At 32.5% G+C, this 24,113-nt stretch overlaps 2 protein-coding genes across 2 annotated transcripts; both read right to left on the bottom strand.

The window, feature by feature from the left end:
* Window positions 1-20: 20 nt before the first annotated feature.
* On the bottom strand, window positions 21-20,340 carry LOC111703642 (U5 small nuclear ribonucleoprotein 40 kDa protein-like). Its single transcript, XM_023475651.1, is given in 10 exon segments — window positions 21-550; window positions 4,468-4,631; window positions 6,219-6,286; window positions 7,196-7,292; window positions 9,402-9,480; window positions 13,609-13,750; window positions 14,187-14,199; window positions 16,502-16,658; window positions 17,548-17,633; window positions 20,237-20,340. Coding segments are annotated over 10 exon segments (1,002 nt in total). The 5' UTR covers window positions 20,306-20,340; the 3' UTR covers window positions 21-423.
* LOC111703639 (28S ribosomal protein S18c, mitochondrial) lies at window positions 20,312-24,091 on the bottom strand. Its single transcript, XM_023475649.1, has 5 exons — window positions 23,840-24,091; window positions 23,045-23,134; window positions 21,949-22,098; window positions 20,839-20,878; window positions 20,312-20,435 (listed from the first exon to the last, which is right to left on the bottom strand). Exons 1-5 carry the CDS (start codon window positions 24,074-24,076, stop codon window positions 20,344-20,346), a joined length of 609 nt encoding a protein of 202 aa, XP_023331417.1. The 5' UTR covers window positions 24,077-24,091; the 3' UTR covers window positions 20,312-20,343.
* Between the last annotated feature and the right edge of the window lie 22 nt (window positions 24,092-24,113).

The raw sequence follows: 24,113 nt of genomic DNA, 5'->3' as shown, positions 1-24,113 counted from the left end.
CAAAAATACAATATACAAAGCATTTTCAACAAAAAAATTTATTCAAACAAAAAGAGTAAGATTCCAAATATTGACGCAACATATAAATGTCAATATTTGTTTAACTGCAAAATCCAATGTTTGAATTTGGTTTAGGAAAACAAAGAAACTTCTGCTTAAATGGTAACATTGTTTTTAGTTTTTGGATTTATTTACTAGTGTTTGTACAGTGTACAGTGTACATATGCAGTACACATTGTACACAGTATAGTGAAATGTACGGAGTACAGTATACATTTGTATACTGTTACACTACACATTTTACGCTATATACTTTGTGGTACAATGTACATCCATATAGTGAATTACACATCATCAAAATTATGATTTTAATAGGATTTAATCTTTCACCACTCTGAGTTTGAAACCAAGCTTGTGTTCCGATTAAGGTTCGAACTCTCCTAGATAAATCTGTTTGTCAGAGCCGACGGAGAGGATGATAGGTTCAATCTTGTGGAAATCCACATCGTTCACTGATCCAAGGTGGCCAGGGAGCTTATACAGTATCTTCCTAAACACAAGCAATCAAGATTTAATTCTAAATAACAGAGACCACGATTTAAAACCCTAGTCTATATTACTCATTCTCGAGTCTAAATTTCTTAGTTTCGAGTCTAAATTTCTTAGTCTCGAGTCTTAATTTCTTAGTCTGGAGTCTTAATTTCTTAGTCTTAAGTCTAAATTCCTTAAACTCGAGTCTAAATTTCTTAGTCTCGAATAAAAATTTCTTAGACTCGAGTCTAAATTACTTAGTTTCAAGTCTAAATTTCTTAATCACGAGTCTAAATTTCTTAGACTCGAGTCTAAGATACTTAGTCTCAAGTCTAAATTTATTAGTCTCGAGTCTAAATTTCTTATTTCTTAGTCCCGACTCTAATTTCCTTGGTCTCAATTTCTAGTGTTTCAAGTTTGACCCGACTTGGTGTGTTTAGTCCAAGTGATTTCTAAATCCTAGATCAAGAAAAATTAGTCTCTACATATCTTTAAGACTAAAGCTTTACTGTAATGTTAATGAAAACTTTTTAGTGCACTTCCATTTAAACAGTGCTTAGGATCCGGATCAATTGGATCCGTAAGACTTTGGCTTCCTGGATCCAGATCCGCAAAAATATGCGGATCCACGGATCCAAATCCAAGGGGCAAAATATCAACCAAAAACTGCAAAAAAATTGTTTAAACTTAAAACCCAAATCTGAACTATTGAAATAAGAGAGATTATAAAAATGTCCTGATTTCTGAATGGTTCATCAAGATGAAGCATAAAAATAAGCGAAAAAATAGACAAATTTGAACATTCTGCTTTGTTAAAGAAATTCAGTAAATTTTAAAGAAAAATCCTGGATCCGGATCCATTTTTTTTTCAGTGCGGATCCAGGATCCGCATCAAAATTAAATGGATCCTAAGCACTGCATTTAAAGAATTTTTGGTCATTTTAACCCACAATGAAAAATAAACAATTAATGATGGATATCTCATTAGTCTCGATGAAACAAACCTTTTAGGGTTTCCGTTGTGAATTAGATATGTCAATCTAAAAAAGAGGGTCACTCGAAATTACGCTTAGAGTCTCTTTATGACAAGGTTATAATACAAGGAAAGTTAATTGCAGCTGCGTATACTCTGCGTACATATTGAAAACAGTTCTCTCTAGGCGGAATTTGTTATGAAGAAAAGATGCATCAGTGTTCGTTTAGTATCCGTGGAGGATAAAAGCATTTAATTTTGATAATTTTGATAATTCACATAATAGTTTCCTTTGACAAGAATATTTCATCGATTTTTTTATGTGAAAGATGGATCCCATGTCAGGCTGTGACATCCGACTTGTGTTTACATTACCGCCCCGACAGTACACTGCAGTACAAAAAATGCGTACACCTCTGAAATAACTTTCCTTGCATGATAACCTTGCTTTAAGACAATTGTTTTCTTAATTAGTTATATCGCAGTCTCAGTATTGCTTCAGAACTAGGAAAGAAATATATATTTGATAAGAAGTTGAGAAAATAAATATTATTCCTGATCTGATGAGGGAAATAGAAATGTGTTGTTTTCGTCTGCTACTGTCAGGTTTAATAAATTCTAAATCCTAGGAAAAAAGCTGGATTCGCTCTTTTCCAAATGTTTTCATTATTAAAGTTTACCCAACAAAAACTTGGAACGCGCTAGAATTTTCATAAGAGAAATTGTTCAGACAAAATATTTCATACAAGAGTATGTTACAACATTTTTTTTTAACAAGAGAAATTGTTAAGATATTTTCAGGGCTCCATATTATTCCATCCAATACGATACCAAATGTTGATTGATTGATATTAGGTGCAGAAATTAGCCATGTTGTTATTGTGAACAATTGGAAGTATGATATCAAGTTGAAGAAAAAATTCCATACTGCAAAATGTATACTGCAAGTGAGTGTTTATTTTTCGGTATATCTTATTTTATTTCTGATTTTGATTACTGATATTTACATCCAAGGTTGTAATGCAAGGAAAGTTATTTCAACAGGTGTGCGCATTTTTTGTTCTGCAGTGTACTGTCTCTGAGCGGTAATGTAAACACAATACGGATGTCGAAGACTGACATGGGATCCATATTTCACATAAAAAAAACAATGAAATATTCTGCTCACAGGAAACTATTATGTGATTTATCAAAATTATCAAAACTGAATGCGTTTAACCTCCTCGGATACTAAACGAACACTGATGCATCTATTCTTGTTTACAAATTCCGCCCAATGAGAACTGGTTTTAATATGAACGCAGAGTATTCCCAACTCCAATTAACTTTCCTTGCATTACAACCTTGTTTACATCTTTCAACACCCGACCCAACTGCAGTTTAAATTTCTATAGTGTAGTACACGTACACGCGTTCACAAGGACACACAGAGTGTATTTTCACGCGCCCAAGTGTACTTTCAACCCGGATCCCATTTGGGATCAGAAATGAAATTATTTGGACCCCTGGATATCTTTCATTTAATAACTTCGGTTAAAATATTTTAAAAGGTATATTCTTANCCCCCCACCCTCTCATAGTATGAAGTTTAAGCAACTAGGAATAGAGCAGATAGCACAAACTGTAAATTCCACCAGAAGTTGGTCTACTGTTTAAAACTAGGACAAGGAAACAGGGAAACACAAGGATAGGAGGACTAGAGATAGGGAATCCAGTTACAAGGAGACCCAGAGATAGGACAACCCAGAAATTAGATGAACTAGGAGATGGAGGGACCTTGAGATAGGGAATCCAGTTACAAGGAGATCCAGAGATAGGACAACCCGGAGATAGAGGAACCCCGAAATGAGAGAAACTAGGAGATGAAGGGACCTTGAGATAGGGAATCCAGTTACAAGGAGACCCAGAGATAGGGCAACCAGGAGATAGGATTACCAGTAGATAGGGGAACCCAGAAATTAGATGAACTAGGAGATGGAGGGACCTTGAGATGAGGAATCCAGTTACAAGGGGACCCAGAGATAGGGGAACCTAGAAATTAGATGAACTAGGATATGAAGGGACCTTGAGATAGGGAATCCAGTTACAAGGGGACCCAGAGAAAGGGTAACCAGGAGATAGGATTACCAGTAGAAAGGGGAGCAAGAAGAGCCCAGAGATCAAAGGAACCTGGATAAAGGGGATCAAGGTACTAGGGGACCCAGAGAAAGCGGATAGGGCAACCAGGGTCCAGGAGATAAGGGATCTAGATACAAGGCAACCCGGAGATAGGAGAATCAGATACAGGGCAACCCAGAGATAGGGAAACCAAATACAAGTTAATCCGGAGATAGGCATTATAAGGAAGAAGAATGAAAAATCTAGAGAACTAGAGGAAAATCAGAACGGTAACTGGTTTGCTTATTGCTAACTAACTAGTTTCTATGTAAGCAATACAAAGATAGTAAACAAGACTTGTTGGTAGGAGGCCTACTCATTATTAAGTGTTTGTTTACAATAAAACCAGTTTAAGAGCTATACCCTACGTCAATTAGATACTACTATATCTAATCTGTGTGTACTTTGTATTAAACTTCCAGCCTCTTAGCACATAAACTACACTTTGGATACTTTAAGTTATTTTCAAAGTTTGTGGAGAATTTTGGAAGAGGGAGGGGGGGGGGGGGGGGGGGAGAGAGAAAATATATATATTATTCATAGGCTCTACTAAAAATAGCTTAATATTTAAATAAGAAAAACTACTCTCGAAAGTAACATAAATTTATAATTATCTCAAACAATTTCAAAACTATCTTTTAGAACAGTGTTTAGGATCCATTTCATTTTGATGCGGATCCGGACCTTGATCCGACCTGTAAAAAATAGGGATCCGGATTTGAAACCGGATCAGGATTCAGCCCTGGAATGAAAATTTCCTTAAGATTTACAGATTTCCTAAAATAGATGAAGAACCAAAATGTTACCTAGACGCGACTTCCCACACGTAGACATTCCTGTCTGAGCTGCCGGCCGACACCATGCTGCCGTCGGGAGACCAGGCGCAGTGGAGGAGGTTCTTCTCGAAGTTATGAGTGTGTCCCTTAAACACCTTGACACATCTCTCACCGACACAGAAAGGACGGATATCCTGAAATCAAAACTTTTAAATCTGATTTTATCGCGCTAAGTCGGTTCATCTCCTCCTTAGCCGTAGCATTAATCTGATCAAAAATAAGAAGATACTTTCGTTTTTCAGACTCGAGATATTTCTCTATTGTTTCTAACAAGCAAGAAATGTGCCAGTCACTTTTGAATGGAAATAAACAAAAACATTGATATACATTTCATACTTGATCAGACAAAGATTTTAAGGGTTCCGTTGTAAATCGGAAATTGAGATATTTCCAAGGAGGGTTCCATGAAATTACACTTATAGTTCCTATAATTAAATCCGACTGGCCCTACTACCTTTTCTTTAAAACATTTTCTAATCGAGTGATTTCCCTAAAATCCAAGGAATCAAACTTAATTTATTCAAACTAAAATGTCACGTAATGAAAATTAAATTTTATGTTAAATATTATGTAATATCATCCATTTCCATAACTTTTAGTTTTCTTGAAATGAAAAAAACCAACGCGGTTACAAACAATTTTCTCAGAATTGCTTGTATCAACAGCAAATACAAATCTTTGTTCCCCAGGTTGTACTATTACACGATGAAAGAGATTTAATTTGTTTTTAATTTTCCTGACAGAAACAATCCCAAGAACTGACGAGGGTCAACCCAAAACGAAATATATTTTCAACAAATGTGGAAGTAACATCTCCTTTTTTACTCTACCGAGGTTTGGTCCATCACCATCACCGAATTTGAAATAGTTTTTTTATATTTACTTCAGAGGAAGTAAAGAGGTTATTGAAGGAATTTCATGTGCTCCCCATATATAAAAAGGGACCTGCCGGTTCACAAGGGTCACTGTAAACCTTTATCTGATCAATACGCATCTACATATTATTGGAGGTTTACCCCTTTAAACATATATTGCCCTGTGTGCAAACCTTGAAATCTGCGCGCACACAGCCTGGCTATATAAACTTTGTGCACATTCTTTTTCTTGTCAGTTACTATGATAGTCTAACTAAAAGATAAGAAATAAAAATGCAAGTTTAAAAATTATATTCTTTACTTTCATTTAATCTTCCAATGTGGAATTATGTGGAAACTAAAGTTATTTTTCTAGCTTTGACAAATGTTTCTGCATAAAAAACTCGCGACCACAATTGAGAATCTATATAATAACAAGACATTCGTATTTATGTTCCCTCTGGCCGGTCAAACGGCTAGACCGAATGAGCTGAATTTTTATGTAGGAACTCAAAGGTAGCCTGTGACAAAGACTAAAAAATTCGATTATTTAAAAAAAAAATTGTACGGGCAACGCCGTCCTTTTAGCTTGTATTTAATAAAATAATGGCAACAAATCCTTATTGATTAATGTTTAATCGTACAAGGCTGGGTGTTATGATTGAATCAGATATGTTTATCTTTACATGGAAGTCATTCACAATCACGTAGCTTTAGGGGAGGTTTACCTTTAGGACCAGTTTTACCTTTGAACATACAGAGCTAGATAAGTGTTGTTAAATTCAAAATTGGCCAACCCCTTATTGTTGTAAGAGATTTTTCCTATAATATTAAGATTTAAAAATAATATAAAGGATGTGAACTGACCCATATTCTAGCTGTGCTGTCCATAGCGTTGGAGAGAACAGTATTTCCATCAGGACTCAGGGATAATCCTTAATATTAATATAGATTGTTTAAAGTTCGTTTTCTCCTCATTTTCAATTTGTTTTTAATTTATTTTTTATTTCGTTTTAAATTTCGTTTAAGTTTCATTTATTTCTATAATTCAATTTGTTTTTAATTTGTTATTTATTTGTTTTCAATTTGTTTTCAATTCGTCTAAAATTTGTTTTTAATTCGTTTTCAATTTGTTTTCAATTTGTTTTCAATTTGTTTTCAATTTGTTTTCAATTTGTTTTCAATTTGTTTTCAATTTGTTTTCAATTTGTTTTCATTTATTTCTATAATTCAATTTGTTTTTAATTTGTTATTTATTTGTTTTCAATTTGTTTTCAATTCGTCTAAAATTTGTTTTTAATTCGTTTTCAATTTGTTTTCAATTTGTTTTCAATTTGTTTTCAATTTGTTTTCAATTTGTTTTCAATTTGTTTTCAATTTGTTTCAATTTGTTTTAAAATTGTTTCAAAATTTTTTTTTTTTTTTAGTTTGAAGGGGCCAAAAAAAGCGCAAATATCAATCTGAGGAAAAAACATGACACCAAAAAGATTTAACCAATCGCTTATAATTTTGACCTTATATCTTTTGGGTAGATCAAAATGTTGCTCAACACAATAAAGAAAAAAATGAATTAGAAAATAAAAAATATAAAAATATTTGATATTCAAACCATACTATCAATACGATCCTGAGTACAGAGTATTGCACAATTAGATTTAAGTAAAATATATTTTCAATGATTTAACAGAAGGTGTTTTGTTATATAGGATGTGGGGGGGGGGGGTACTACACACAATTAACAATTCATATACGAGAATTAAATCTGCAAGAAACCCCCGATTAGGTAATCCAGACCGCCTACTGCTGTATCCGACCCTTACTGCTAAACCAGCCCGGCCTCTTACCTGTAACAGTATCCATATGCCCAGCAATACTGGTCTGCAGTTCAGCTTTACGTAGATCCCAAATCTTGATATCATTATCAATCCCCCCAGAAATAACCTAGATAATAATCTGTAAGAAATTTCTCGATTTATTTGCCAGATTCACAACGGTACTCGTGACACCTTTTTCTAAAAAAGTGATGGAGATATCCTAGTTATAACATTAATTCTAATTTAAGTTTTATTAAAAATTGCCTTGGAATATTTATAAAGCAAAAAATAGGTTAAAAATTTAAAATTTTTTTTTTCATGCTCCAGGAAAACATGAAGGAATTATCAGAATTAAACATTTTTAAACCTAGAAAACAACAAATTCTTCTACAATATTTTTCAGAGAAAAGTTTCAAATGTTCCGAGGTGAATCGGACATTGCCATCTTTGCACGGCGGGTCAATTGAAGCTATGCTTTCAGTCCCTTTATTGCTCCAATTAATTAATGTAAGGCCTTGGGAGTAAGAAAATGATGAATAATTATTTGTAAATTTACCGAGTTGAATTATGTAGGACTAATATTAGCTATGGAATGGAGTATGGATCTTTTATACGCGATAACCATTAAAAGAACTTTCCAAGCAATTTTAAGTGACCATCACATTTTTTTCTGATCAATATGGAAGATTACGACCCTTACCACGCTTTTGAAAAGACAAATTCCTCCATTGTTTCTTGGGCAATAATCCGTCGTATTTTAAGAAAAAAAACTAATAAAGCTAAATATAAGGATATAGTAATCATTTTTGATCATACAAAGCCTTCAAGAGTACTTTTAAAGTTTTCACGGTCCTTTAAATACGTTTTCTGTTCTTTAAGTGTACAAAAGGAGGACAATTTGATAAAAAAAAGCTTGAGAGACGACAACATAGAAAAGCATTTATTGAAGAACCTAATAAGACAATTATTACCAGAGCTAGATGAATATATAATGCAATTACCATATCAAGGAAGAAATAATGGTAGATATAATTAACTTAACATCTGGAGCTATTGTTAGGAATATTTATAATTACAAAAATAACGCACAATGTCAAAGAAATGGACTGTCGGTGCGATTCCAAGTAATACTCAATTTAAACTGACCCTTTTTATTATTATTATTAAAAAAAACTTCTGGGGATATTCTGGTCCCCTATGAAGCCACACCCATCAGTACTTCGCCTAAAGATACGTGTATCATATTGAACCCTGGATGTAAGCGCACCGGGTGTTGGGATGAACGGGAAGCCTAGTCCCTAGGTTGACATCCACCAACCCACCCATCCCCTATTAAGACAAAGGTCCCGTGCCGAGGATGGTTTATTTCTTTGTAATATCATTAATGGCATTTTCAATTATTTGAACTAAGCTTTGTTTATCATTATTATCTAACTAATTGTGTTTCTCTATACAAGTAACTTGCGGATTTCTGCTGCAGAAACAATAGCAGAAAATGTCCGATTTAACAGTTTACAAGCTAGAAAAACGTCAATATCTTCCACATCATTTATCAGATAGATCATAAAGCCTTAGGTACCGTTGTGAATCGTACAATCGTTAATTCAATAAATTGTTCGTTCAATATGAAAAAACTATCGATTTTCAAATGTTTGTTCCAAAAAAATCGTTTGAACAGTAAAAAGCTATCGTTTTTTAAAAAGTTTGTTCCAAAAAATCATTCGTTCATTTAAAAAACGATATTTTTTCCAATTCTTTGGAAAAATTGTTCGTTCGGTAAAAAACGAACGTTTTTTCAATTTCGTTTTTGTATTTTTTTCGGATGTTTTTAAAAATCGATTATTTATACCTTTCTCTGAACGATCATTTCGTTCCTCCATCGTTCGTTTTGTTCATTTTTCACGAAAAATGTCTTTCGTTCAAAAAGAAAACGTTGCCCATCAATAATATCCAGGACGCATTTTGATGAGGCACATTATGGATGCTAATTGAGAACGTACACAAATGTGACATACACACAGGGTTACTGAGATGACTGTACCGAATTTATACTGCCTAATTTGTTATATTCATGATTCCCTGATACTATAAACTTTCTTTTCCCATTTAACAAAAAGGCAATTAAAGACTATATTAAAGACAGAAGAGTTAAATTGACCTTGAAATCGTGTTTCAGGTCGTCTTTACAGACTCATCCTTTGAGAGTAAACCTGTACATCCAGGGTAAATCTAGTACCTGAGTTGAATCTCCATTGAAGCTGACCGCTGTAACCTGGAAATCTGAATTCAGATTGTGAACTGGCAATCTTTGTCTCCTAGATAATCAAGAGATAATTAAAAAAACTTTCAATATAATTAACGTTTAAAGAGATAACTACATATTGTCAAGAGATCTGAAAACTTATAAATATAAAAATATCAAGATTATTAAGAGATAATCAAAAGAATGAAGAGATAACTAGATATAATAATGAGATCTGAAAACTTATAAATATAAAAATATCAAGATTATCAAGAAATAATCAAAAATATGAAGAGATAACTGGATATTGTCAAGAGATCTGAAAACTTATAATTATAAAAATATCAAGATTATTAAAAGATAATCAAAAGAATGAAGAAGATAACTAGATATAATAAAAAGATCTAAAAACTTATAAATATAAAAATATCAAGATTATTAAGAGATAATCAAAAGAATTAAGAGATAACTAGATATTGTCAAGAGATCTGAAAACTTATAAATTTAAAAATATGATTATTAAGAGATAATCAAAAGTTTAAACAGATCAAGAGATCAATAAACTTATCAATATAAAAATATCAAGACTATTAAGAGATAATCAAAAGAATGAAGAGATAACTAGATATTGTCAAGAGATCTGAAAACTTATAAATACAAAATTATCAAGATTATTAAGAGATAATCAAAAGAATGAAGAGATAACTGGATACAATCAAGAGATCTGAAAACTTGTAAATATAAAAATATCAAGATCATTAAGAGATAATCAAAAGAATGAAGAGATAACTAGATATAATAATGAGATCTGAAAACTTGTAAATATAAAAATATCAAGATCATTAAGAGATAATCAAAAGAATGAAGAGATAACTAGATATAATAATGAGATCTGAAAACTTGTAAATATAAAAATATCAAGATTATTAAGAGATAATCAAAAGAATGAAGAGATAACTGGATACAATCAAGAGATCTGAAAACTTATAAATATAAAAATAACAAGATTATTAAGAGATAATCAAAAGATTGTACAGATCAAGAGATCAAAAAACTTCTCGTTTTAAAATATCAAGATTATTTGAAGAATGAGAGGGGGGGGGGTGATGATTACGAAAATATGGAGAAACAAATGAAAAATTTGACATCAACTTGGTAAATTTTTCACCAAAAATCATATATTTTCCCCGACTCAGCGAACATAACCTAATGTTTTTATTCAATTTTGATGAAATTTATCACACCTAATATTTCCCGTCGACTTTATCGCCCTACAACAGGGTGAAAAAGTAACTTTGCTAATAAAATTTCAAATTTCACACACCTAATTTGTCTCATTGTAGGGTGATAAAGTTACTTAATCACCCTACAACAGGGTCATTAAGTAACTTTATCGACATGCTTTTAAATGATTTGAGTAAAACTGAATAAAACTACATATGTTATTGAAATGGGTATCATGCGTGTTAAAAGGTTTTTGCTATGATTTTTAATTTTTCTAGTTTGTTTTCGTTCAAAATAAAAGTACTTTCACACCTCACAACGTTCGTTATGTAAAAACTTTCATTTTGATCTTAAATAAACTAGAAAAAATAAAAATCCCGGCAAAAACTTTTTCGCACTTAATAATACCCATTAAAATGACATATAGATATTGTTTATTTAGCATACTAGAAAAATAAGGTGGGATCGGAGAGAAATTGGTAATCAAAAAGATAAATAATATTAAAGATTTTAAGAAGAAACCTAGGAAAAAAATCTGAAATCTAGGATGTATCAAATATAGAAATTAGATCTGGTTTCAATTTAATTTAACCAATGTAATCAAATTCAGGGATTACTGATTAATCCCGTCTACTGGGAAATCATCAATATTTCTTCAAGGGACTGTTGGAGTTATTTCAATTGGCCTTCCATACAAAAATTGCAATCCCGGATTCACAACGGTGCCCTTGAAACTACTCAATAATGTGGAAGATGTGGTATTTTTTCTAGGTTTAGTGCTAATTCCAATTATTAAAATTAATATATTTTCTGTAGTTGAAATGCCCTTCTGTACAGAAACCACAATTGAAAATTATCATTTTAATTTTCTCAACAGTGATATCTCATTCATTCTTATACAAAGCTTTTTGTGCGTCAGTCATTGGCATCTTTGCATTGGAGGATTACAATTGCAATTCTTTTAACATAAACTTTCTTGAGTAATCTCCCAATTTAAAGATCATATGACGTCCAATCCTTAATATATAGAAAATCTCCCAATTTAAAGATAATATGACGTCCGATCCTTAATGTATAGAAAATCTCCCAATTTAAAGATCATATGACGTCCGATCCTTAATATATAGAAAATCTCCCAATTTAAAGATCATATGACGTCCGATGCTTAACTTATAACATTCATAAACACGGGTTTATCAAAATATCATTTTCATACCAACATAAATTTATTCTTTCAGAGCTTTAGAACTAATTTTTTTTCTGACAAAAAAAGAATACTATTTTAAGAAAACGAAAAAAAATTACAAATTCAAGCCTTATTGTTCCCCTTTACCCAAACTCGAAATTAAAGGGGGGGGAATTCTTAGAAATGCACGTTCCAAAGGCTACAGGCTAAAGTGAAAGCAATAAAATTATAACTTATCCACAAATTTTGGAGTTACAAACCGATTCACAACAGCACCCGTTAAACCTTCGTCTTAACAAAAAAGGTGAAGAGATATCCTTGTTTTTCTCTCAAAAAAGACGATGCCTTCATCATTACTAGTCAGAGAAGTGGTTAAAGATAGCGGTTGTGAATCTGCCTTTAAACTATGTAAATGAGGGATTATTTGATATTAAACAAACAACTTGGCATTAAAATCTTAAAAATCTAAGTTTAGAAACAGAAATTTCTCGAAAACTTAATTTCTATATATCTAGCATGGAAGGTTAATTTCAGGTTTAATATTTAAAATAAATGTGTCTGGACTTGATTAATGTTTTAAATGTACAATAAAGAAAATGAGAGCTGAAAGTTAATTATGTTTTTTTTTTCACATAAAAATAATTTTGTAAGTAAGTAAGTATTTTATTCATCCCCGAAACCGATCGTTATGGACAGTAACTTTAGTCATAATTCGAGTCCAATAGTAGTCTTCCTTCTTAGTTATATTAGATTTCACGATATCCTCTTTCAGATTGCTAACCTATCCCAGATACAAGATGTTTACTAACCTTTATCCCATATACAAGATGTTAACAAACCTATCCCGGATGCAAGATATTTACTAACCTATCCCAGATACAAGATATTTACTAACCTATCCCAGATACAAGATATTTACTAACCTATCCCAAATACAAGATATTTACTAACCTATCCCAGATACAAGATATTTACTAGCCTATCCCAGATACAAGATGTTTACTAACCTATCCCAGATACAAGATGTTTACTAACCTATTCCAGATACAAGATGTTTACTAACCTTCCTAGATAGATATTATATTTACTAACCTATCCCAGATACAAGATATTTACTAACCTATCCCAGATACAAGATGTTTACTAACCTATCCCAGAAACAAGATATTTACTAACATTTCCCAGACTCTAACATGACAATCGTCTCCCCAAGATACAAGATATTTACCAACATATCCCAGACATAAGATTTTTACTAACCTATCCCAGATACAAGATGTTTACTAACCTATTCCAGATACAAGATATTTACTAACCTATCCCATATACAAGATATTTTCTAACATATCCCAGACATAAGATTGTTACTAACCTATCCCAGATACAAGATGTTTACTAGCCTATCCCAGATACAAGATGTTTACTAACCTATCCCAGATACAAGATGTTTACTAACCTATCCAAGATACAAGATGTTTACTACCCTATCCCAGATACAAGATGTTTACTAACCTAGCCCAGATACAAGATGTTTACTAACCTATCCCAGATACAAGATGTTTACTAGCCTATCCCATAAACAAGATGTTTACAAACCTAGCCCAGATACAAGATATTTACTAACCTATCCCATATACAAAATGTTTACAAACCTATCCCAGATAAAAGATATTTACTAACGTATATCCCATATACAAGATGTTTTCTAACCTATCCCAGATATAGATATTTACTAACCTATCCCAGATATAGATATTTACTAACATATCCCAGATATAGATATTTACTAACCTATCCCAGACTCTAACATGACAATCGTCTCCCCCAGATACAAGAAGAGGTTTATCGTTCCTAGCCACAGCTACACTGTTAACCATTCCAGTGTGTCCTTTCATCCGCTTTATACGCTCACCTGTACAAATATATTAATAATCTAAACATATACTTTGCTTCTCTATCTGTTTGCCTATTTGTATCCAATAAACGGCAACGGCTGAACCATTTGGCCCAAATTTTGTGTGGGACCTCAAATGACCCCAGGGAAGTTTTATAAATTCTCAGAATGGGTTTTTATCGAAGTTTATTCAACGAAACATTTCTTTCATTCATACTCTTAATTACAGTTTATACAATACCCACCCATTACCCCACCTTCTTTAATTTTAATCCAGGGAGTTAAGATATCTATTTAAAGTTGGTATGTAATATTTTCGATATTTGTGTAGTGATTTGAAACCTGAGATGGAATTTAAAGAATTTGAGCCGCGGTTTAAATCTGCCAAAACCCGGTTTAAATTCAGCGCCGGATTAAATCTTGAAACTTTTGATACAATTCTAAGTGGAACCAAAACCGCGGCTTGAATTTAAACCGCCGCTGAAATTCTTTAAATTCAGCCACTGGAAACTTAAGACATAGTATCGTTATGAAACCCAGTATCGGAAACCCGAGCTGGGAACTTTAGAATGGATAACCTTAAATCTGAACTTCTTAATCCGAATATCCACTGTGGAAACTTTCCATTTTAGCTCAATCCACTCTTTTTCTCTCTATTTGGATATCCGTACATTGTTTTCTCCAATGAGAGTGCAGGAATAAAGTTCGTAAATTGTATTGACCTATGACAAGCCTTTGAAATGAGAGAAAACCGCAATTTCTAACAAATAAAGAATATGTTGTCGGCCATTTTGTAAATTAATCGGTAGAAAAATATTTAATTACGTTTAGATTCTTCTTTTTTTACCAATTTTAACTAATTTATTAATAAATACAGGGGTGAGAAATTAAGTGAAGGCCCTTCCAGTCAAAAAAACGAACAAATCTGGCAATCCTAGAATCAAATTTGTTGATCTAAATATTTAATTTCGAGACTAACATAATCATAATCTCGAGATTATGTTAGTCTCGAGATTAGCAAATAGAGATGATATAGCATTAATCTCGATATCCACCATTCTAAAGTTCCCAGCTCCGGTTTCATAAATGGGGGTTGACAGTTATGTAGCTAAAAATGTTTTTGTTATAAAAATGGTCTTAAATATGGTCTTATTGGTTTCTTGTTATTCTCTTTTTGTTATCTATTATCTTAAATCAAAATCTACAAAAATGGAACTGGAGTACATGGGATACATAAAAATCAAAATTTACAAAAAAGGAACTGGAGTACATGAGATACATAAAAGGAACTGGAGTACATGGGATAAATAAAAATCAAATATCTACAAAACTGGAAATGAAGTATATGGGATGGATAAAAATCAAAATTTACAAAAATGAAGTGGAGTACGTACATGGGATACATAAAAATCAACACAAAAAAAGAAATAGTGTAAATGGGATATATAAAAATCAAACATCTACAAAAAAGGAACTGGAGTACATGGGATACATAAAAATAACAAAAAATAGTGTAAATGGGATACATAAAAATCAAATATCTACAAAAAGGAACTGGAGTACATGGGATACATAAAAACCAAAATCTACAAAAAGGAACTGGAGTACATGGGATACATAAAAACCAAAATCTACAAAAAGGAACTGGAGTACATGGGATACATAAAAATCAAATCTACAAAAAGGAATGGGAGTACATGGGAAACATAAAAACCAAATTCTACAAAAAGGAACTGGAGTACATGGGATACATAAAAATCAAAATTTACAAAAAGGAACTGGAGTACATGGGATACATAAAAATCAAAATCTACAAAAAGGAACTGGAGTACATGGGATACATAAAAATCAAAATCTACAAACAAGGAACTGGAGTACATGGGATACATAAAAATCAAATCTACAAAAAGGAATGGGAGTACATGGGAAACATAAAAACCAAATTCTACAAAAAGGAAGTGGAGTACATGGGATACATAAAAATCAAAATTTACAAAATGGAACTGGTATAAAAGATCAGACAAATCTTTAAAATTAGGAAGGATTAAAATTAAATTTTAGTCTGACTCTGATGATGATTAATTAATAAATGAAAAGTTGTGCTTTTGATTTTTGAAAGTTTGAATAATTAGCTTTAAACTGAACCCGTTGCCTGCGTCCTGTGAGCGCCTAACTTCAATTTCCACCAACCTCTGAACAAAATTAATATATAAATGAGTCGCTTTTTTGACACAAATCATTTTTTTTCAGGGTTCGTGTTTTGGTCTATAGATATTGAAATGTTTTTAACAATTGCAAAAATGCTTTTTAGAACATAGAAAAAAATCCACGAAATTAATCTTGTTTCTTGAAAAAAAACCTTGATTTAATTATATACAGAGCGTCCCATATCATATTAGATTATCTCCAAGTTTTAACGCCAAAATAAACCCATAATACTCCAAAAACCTAGCATTCTCAACAAGAAAATTCTTATATTAGCCTTAATTAATTTTAAAAATGATTCATTCTTCTTAAATTTTCTCATTAGTCCCGAAAATCGTAATTTAGACCGATTGACGATCTAATATGATGTGAGACACCATGTATTATTAATTTAATCTAAATTACCGAAAGTATGAGACCGTGAATACGACAAGTTAAGCTAATTACAGTCTTTTAATGGCTATTTTCATGATTTCAGCAGGGAATCATGAATTTAAGTTCCGTACAGTCATCTGTGGGTATCCCTGTATTCACAGCGAACATACTAGGAATCTATAACTATTGTATCCCTACCTCTGAAAAAGCTAGCTGAAGTATGGGTCCCGTATGTCCCGACATAATGCTAACATTCTCACATTCCCCGTAAACGTTCCAAAGGTAGAGCAGACGTTCCATGCCTCCGCTAGCCACCCAGTTCCCGCTTGGATGGAACTTTCCAGTGTATATCTCACTCTTGTGCCCTCTACAAAAGATATTCTTATTTTTCTAAAGAAAATGTTCAACTGTGGTTGTTCTTTAAACTTTATTAAGCAGGAAATTAACAGATCTCAGCACATTTTAAGAAAATAAATAGTTTAAAAACCAAATTATTACTGGTCCAACAGTGTTACCTGATAACGCCTTAAGTTTTCAATTCACACCGAATTATGAGAAATTCAAAAAATGTTTAGCGGCATACATGGTTTTCATAACTTATATTTATTAACGAGAGCTCTCCTGAAAGATTTAGGTATGGTTTGTTGTTCTAACTTAAAGAGATAAATTTCACCTCCGCTGCACAAGTGCATAAATCCAAAAGTTACTTAAAAGAAAACCGCATTTGAAAATGATCAATGTTCAGAATGAAAGTAAATAAAATTAAAGGGGTGCTTAAAATTATATCGACAATCCCGTTAAGGATGAAAATGGCTCCCAACTGTACACTTTTCCTTATTGCCTACTTGTTTACAGGAAATATACGCCAGCCAAGAACAATAACATAATATTTTCTTCCTTATCTTTTCCAAGGAAAATGGTTCTTAGACTTACAACTTTCAGACTTCTTTCATGGAATTTATTTCGTTCATTCTTAGAATATAAATATTTTACTTTGCCAAGTAAAGACAATTTTTAGAAAATGTTAAAAATAATGTTTAATTTTTTTTCGCCAGAGACCAAATTTAATGAATTTGAACTTCCTGAATCATTTCTGAATCTTTAACTTTAAATCAGTGGTTCAAATTTGAACCGGGAGAAGGTATAGTTAAGCTTAAATTCCTTAAATTCAGTCCCACAGCAAACTAATGATAAACACTGGCGTCTTGGGGGGAGGGGAGAGGGGAATTTGACATAGTTAAGTAATTAAAACTTACGTGAGTAGCATGATTGGGGCCTCCATGTTGGATGTTCTGGCAGGGCCAGCTTCCATTATGGCCCTGGATCGGTTCCCAATAATAACCTAAATTATAAAAAAAAAATAGATTTTATTTTTATTTCCAAATTTACGTATGTATCTCCTCAAATGTATTTCCACGAGGGATTTCCTAAGATAAACTTTCCCAATTCCACCTACAGCGCTTTTTGTTCTTAACTAGTGAACAGTCCCTTTAAGATGATTTAGTAAAATACAAATTTAAGATTCTTATTTTCAAGGTTTTAAATCCAGTCTTTTGAATTTCTTGCCAGGTTCCAATAGAGCTGTAAACAAACGCCTGTAGAATTATTTAACACTTTATTGGACCAATCCTTAGAGATTTCTCCCACATAGAATTCACAAGTGATTTTGATTTATTGGATCAATCTACTTTCTATAGAATACAGAGAATAGACTCACACAAACCTACACTGTATCAATCTACTTTCTATAGAATACAGAGAATAGACTCACACAAACCTACACTGTATCAATCTACTTTCTATAGAATACAGAGAATAGACTTACACAAACCTATACTGTATCAATCTACTTTCTATAGAATACGTCAAATATTCGGATCCACGGATCCGGATCTAAGGGGCAAAATATCAACAAAAAACCACAAAAAAATTACTCTCAAACCCAAATCTGAACTTACTTTAAAAAAAGAGGGATTATAAAAATTTTCTGATTTCTGAATGGTTCATCAAGTTTTAGCAAAAAATAAGACAAAAAATTTGAAAAGTTTGCTTTGTTTAAAAAACTCAGTAAATTTTATGGAAATAACCTGGATCCGGATCCATTTATTTTCAGTGCGGAACCAGGATCATCAAAATTAAATGGATCCTAAGCACTGGTTTCAAGAATCTCACTGTACTACCAAGAGAAAAGCTGTTGGTGAAGACAAACAAATTGTTTTGCAAGAGAGTCAAAATGAAGGCATCAAGAGGCATATGAGGCAAATGCCAATAAAAGATTATGCCTATAAATGTAGAACAATCAAATCGACAAGGCAGAAATTAAAATCCGAGACATATGCGATATACGATTAGTTCCAATAATCTGAATCACGAAAAAATGGACAAATCAGGCGCAGGACTATTTCAAAGTTAAAACCAAGAAATTGAGACCCCAAGGGCAAAACAACATTGTTCAAAAAAGAAAGTTATCGATGCTAAATGTGGACTGTAAGCGTAATTTCAAGTGACCCTCCATGCAAAGATAGAAAGCCCGATTTACAACGGTCCATAGGAATAATCTCAGAATTCTTTGTAGAAAATCACTTTAAGGAAAATCACTTAAAGACAATTCTTTGTGGAAAATCACTTAAAGACAATTCTTTGTGGAACATCACTTAAAGACAATTCTTTGTGGAAAATCACTTTAAGACAATTCGTTGTGGAAAATCACTTTGAGACAATTCTTTGTGGAAAATCATTTTATGACAATTCTTTGTGGAAAATCATTTTAAGACAATTCTTCGTGGATAATCATTCTAAGACAATTCTTTGTGGAAAATCACGTTAAGACAATTCTTCGTGGAAAATCACTTTCAGACAATTCTTTGTGGAAAATCACTTTAGGAAAATTCTTTGTGGAAAATCACTTTAAGACAATTCTTTGTGGAAAAGACGTGATAAAAAATAAAGCAATGGGTTTATCATGAAAATAAATTTTTAAAAGTGGTGAATATTTTTTAATCCGACTTAAAACACTTTCTCGCCAGGAACGCGAAGGAAGATAATTATTATAAATGTTCAGTAATTTAATATTAAATATGTCGCATGGAAGCCCCCCCCCCCCCCCCCGATCATGTTCCCAATAGGATCAGTAATTTAATATTAAATATGTCGCATGGAAGGTAGTTAATATACACATTTATAAGATATCCAAGAAAGTCTGAAAATGAACTTTAATAAATCGGAATATAAAAGTCCCCCGGGGTAACATATTTGGTTCCGCATTAATAAATCCCAAGCAGGGGTGTATATTTTCTGGAATAATAATTTTTCTCCCCCTCGAGATCATCTTCTTCCCCTGAGGTTATTTATGTTTGCGCGGAGCGAATTTTTTTAGGGTTTTATTCGTTAAATTGGAGCGTTGAAGTGATTTAAAGGGGAAAATCAATACATTTTTAGGTAAAATGTTTTTAAAACTTAACAGCGTTGCCTTTTGATGTCAAATTCTACAAATGGAGAATCACTTGAAGTTACTTTGTCCCTTAAAACCCATTTTTTAATTAAGAAATGTCCTAATTTCATTTAGTTGGATTGAGTGGTCTTACTTTGATATTGGCCCTAATTATGAAACCGCAATGACCATGGATACAATATACGCATCTGACTTCAAGTTCCAAAATAATGTTTTCACATATAAGTTATAAAAGTGAAATTAAAGAGTAATTAAACGAAGAGAAAATAAGTATTAGCATTGAATAGGGTGAACGTTGACGTTGTGAAAAGGAGGTGGGTGTAGGGGGGGGGGGGTCAAGAATAATTCACAAATATCTCTTCTCTCAAAATCACAATTGTTAAGAAAAGAAACAACGTTTTGATTCATCATCTTTATAAAATCCTTAAATCCTCTAAAAATGAAGAAAATCCGCGAAAATGATGTTAGTAAAACTTCTCATTAAACAATCTTACCATTTCTCCTCTTGGCTTTTTAGCCACGGGAACCATGGCCATCATGTCTCCAGATCTTTTCTCCGGCATAGTTGATCTGAAAACTATAAATTATAAAATATTATATTTTAGTATGAATTAGGTCGAATAGGACGACTAGGGTTGAAGAGTGAGGGGTCCTGCAGATATAAAGGATTCCGTACACGAGTAGATAGAAACCCTAAACACCGGATACAGTTTAAACATTACTCCTAAGGGACTGTTAGCGTAGTTTTAAGCGACCCTCTATTTCAAAAATGGTATGTCCGATGCATAACGGTAACCTTGCAAACTTTAACTGAACAATCAATGTGTTTTCTAACTGTACAAGCGCTTAATTCTGATATTTTCTTAATTATTTCTGAAGCAAGAAAGCTTTAAAGAAAACCACAAATGAAAAAGATCAGTTTTCCACCACAAAAAGCAAGGATATCTCATTCATAAAAGATCAGACAAATCTTTAAAATTAGGAAGGATTAAAATTAAATTTTAGTCTGACTCTGATGATGATTAATTAATAAATGAAAAGTTGTGCTTTTGATATTTGAAAGTTTGAATAATTAGATTTAAACTGAACCCGTTGCCTGCGTCCTGAGAGCGCCTAACTTCAATTTCCACCAACCTCTGAACAAAATTAATAAATTAAAAGTATTTTTTTCTGTAGAATCTAAACAAAAATCATAAATCATAGAATGTAGGAACAGGGTGTCTACAACAAAATTCTAGAACAGATAATTTATTGGTGATTATCGGGACGTCCAAAAAACTTCTAATTTAAAATTTAACCAAGAACATGATGAAAACTTGAACACAGGAAAGAACATTGTAGTGCAGTAAATGACGTACAAGAACTGTAACAGGGTGTGTGCAGACGTGTGAGCACCCTGTTTAATTAATTTGACCATCATCAATTTATTTCATACATATTGTTAAAAACTAAAATAAAAATAAATCGTACAAACAAAGTCTCAGGCTTTTTCTCGAAAAATTTAGGAACAAGATTTGATATACGAAAATTTTACTAAGAAAACAAAGTGAAAAACTCAACATCAACTGGCAAAATTCCCCCCCCCCTTTTTTTGGAAATTTTTACCCTCAGATTTGATAAGAAAAACACAGCTCCTATCTTCTAGAATTTACAAAACTATTAAATTTATGAAATGTTCCAATGATTTTGAGGAAAAAATACAACTAATCAAACAGACACAAACAGTGAAGATTCTAAATTGTGAGAAACCAGAAGATAATCAAGTTTAAAGAGTTAACAGAGTTTATGAAAGGATTTAACAAAATCTCAACCTAACTTTACCCACAGGAGTGTGTACATTAACTTTCAGTTTTACAAACAAAACAAAAAAGGACGAAAAGAGCAAAATATAAAAAAATAAAAAACACATGAAGAAAGAACTTAAATGTGATGTTAAAAAAAATCTCAAGGAAAAAACTGCTAAAAAATATCCCCCCCCCCCCACCTCCTTCTCCCTGTACAAAAATAGTTTTTGTTTGCACAAGAATTTGTTAATAAATCTTATAAATTCTTTGAAATTTATTAATATTTTTAACCCTCAAGATGGGGTAAAAATACATTTAGCTTCAAAAACTCAAAATTCGCATGGAATTTATTATTCAATAAAAGATCTCTCTTAAANGGGGGGGTTTGATTATGAAATAATAGTTAAAACGTTCATAGCTACCTGCATATAAGCACAAAGCCCTGTAATATGTGACTGATATACCCTGCCAGTATGCGGGGATATAAACTGGGATAAGAGTTTAGGGTTTTTATAATTAGGAACCAGTTTCTCCTCATACCTTCGAGGACACAGGATACACATCTTAGGTTCCTAAACATATCTTAGGTTATATAACGAGCTATAAAGTATAAGATTTGCCCCCCCCCATCAATCTTGGAGATTGAGTTCACAGGACACCGCCGGATAAATTCAGCACTTTTTAATTATAAATAAAAAATGTGTCACTCAAGAAAATTACGGGAAGAGCAAAAAGAACTTAAAACATTTATAGATTTTCTAAGATCCAGATATAGGTTTCCTTTTCATAGACCTACTCATTCAAATAGTTATGCTATTTAATTTAATTTGCTAACACAAGATACCAATCTAGACCTACTCATTCAAATAGTTATGCTATTTAATTTAATTTGCTAACAAAAGATACCGATCTAGATAAAGGTTTCATTTTCCTAGACCTACTCATTCAAATAGTTATTCTATTTAATTTAATTTGCTAACAAAAGATAGGGATCCAGATATAGGTTTCCTTTTCCTAGACCTACTCATTCAAATAGTTATGCTATTTAATTTAATTTGCTAACACAAGATACCGATCCAGATATAGGTTTCCTTTTCCTAGACCTACTCATTCAAATGGTGTGCTATTTAATTTAATTTGCTAACACAAGATAGGGATCCAGATATAGGTTTCCTTTTCCTAGACCTACTCATTCAAATAGTTGTGCTATTTAATTTAATGTAATCATGCGTAATTAAGCATTCTCGTAAATACTTATTTTATTTCATAATTTTCAGTACTGTGTCGGAATTTAATTAATTCAAGCCGCGTCTCAAATCACCCAAAAACCGGTTTCAATTAAGCACCGGCTTAATTCTTGAAAAACTGAATACAATTTAAGTGGAACCAACCATATTTGAGCCACGGCTTAAATTTAAGCCGCGGCTCAAATTCTTTAAATTCTCCTTTGAAGACATAAAGAGTAACTTTAAATCACGTTAAGTACCATGAAGATTTATTCTTTTGTTTCTTACTTACCTTTTTATACGGATCATCAATATCTACTGGAAGATCTGGTTTAGCAGCACTCGCCACTTCTTCAAGAAATTTATTTTCTAAATCTTTAAACTAAACATAAACAAACTTAACAACAGGATTATCTTTCATATTCAGCCTTCAGCAAGATAAATATTAAGGGGTGAAAAATTTCTGGGAAAATCATTTTTAAAGGGTTTCTTTCACTGAATTGGAGGAAATAAATATTTTTTTTTAAAGTATGAAAAGGTTGAAAAACTTATGATAGTCCAATCTTTAATTTAGATCTTTAAAATTCTTAACACCCCTGCGGCATGATTTGAAGTGATCAGGGTTCCCATGTTTAATTATTTAAAAACAGACAATGTATCTTACGAATTCTCATTAAGCTTTCTTAATACTTCGTAAAACACGGAAAACGGATTATTGCCTTCCAAGGATTGACATTAAAAAATTGCGACCCATTCTATTCAGGGGCGTATTCAGGAATTTGTCTAGGGGGGGGGGGTTGCATTTTTCTTTCCAGGGGTGTGGGTTTAGCCCCTGTTGGGGCCTAAAAACCCCCTGAAATCCATAGATTTCACTGGTCCAGGAGGGCCTGAGCCCCCATACGCCCCACCCCCTTGACCACTACAAATTCTATTCCATGCACCTCTTAACTAGAGACTCTAATTTCGTGAACACTTAGTTTTCAAAATAAACACCCTTTTTAAATTATGAATTAAACTTTTCTGTTTTGACTTGTCACGTGTCAGTTGAAATATATTCTTATTAAAACATTATTTGTTAAGTAGTTTCCTGATTAGTTGGGTGAAAAGTTTTAGCGATAGGTGCCGTCATAATTATATCCGGTTTCTTCCACCACGGCCCTTTCGCAAAATTTTCCTGTTTCCACAGAGGGACGGTTCTCTGTCTTTTACCCATCCTTCGCTCCAGCACAAAACTTGTATGAAGGTTTGCTTTGTCTCCAAGCGGATGATTGTGTATGGGCATCATTTTTATATTTCGTAAACTCAACATTTTTTCTGAAACCATAAAAAAATCATCACATTGGGGGGTGCAAAACAGAATA

Source organism: Eurytemora carolleeae, unplaced genomic scaffold (assembly GCF_000591075.1).
Source record: "Eurytemora carolleeae unplaced genomic scaffold, Eaff_2.0 scaffold566, whole genome shotgun sequence".
Classification (NCBI taxonomy): Eukaryota; Metazoa; Arthropoda; class Copepoda; order Calanoida; family Temoridae; genus Eurytemora; species Eurytemora carolleeae.
This window is presented reverse-complemented; position numbering and strand designations above follow the sequence as displayed.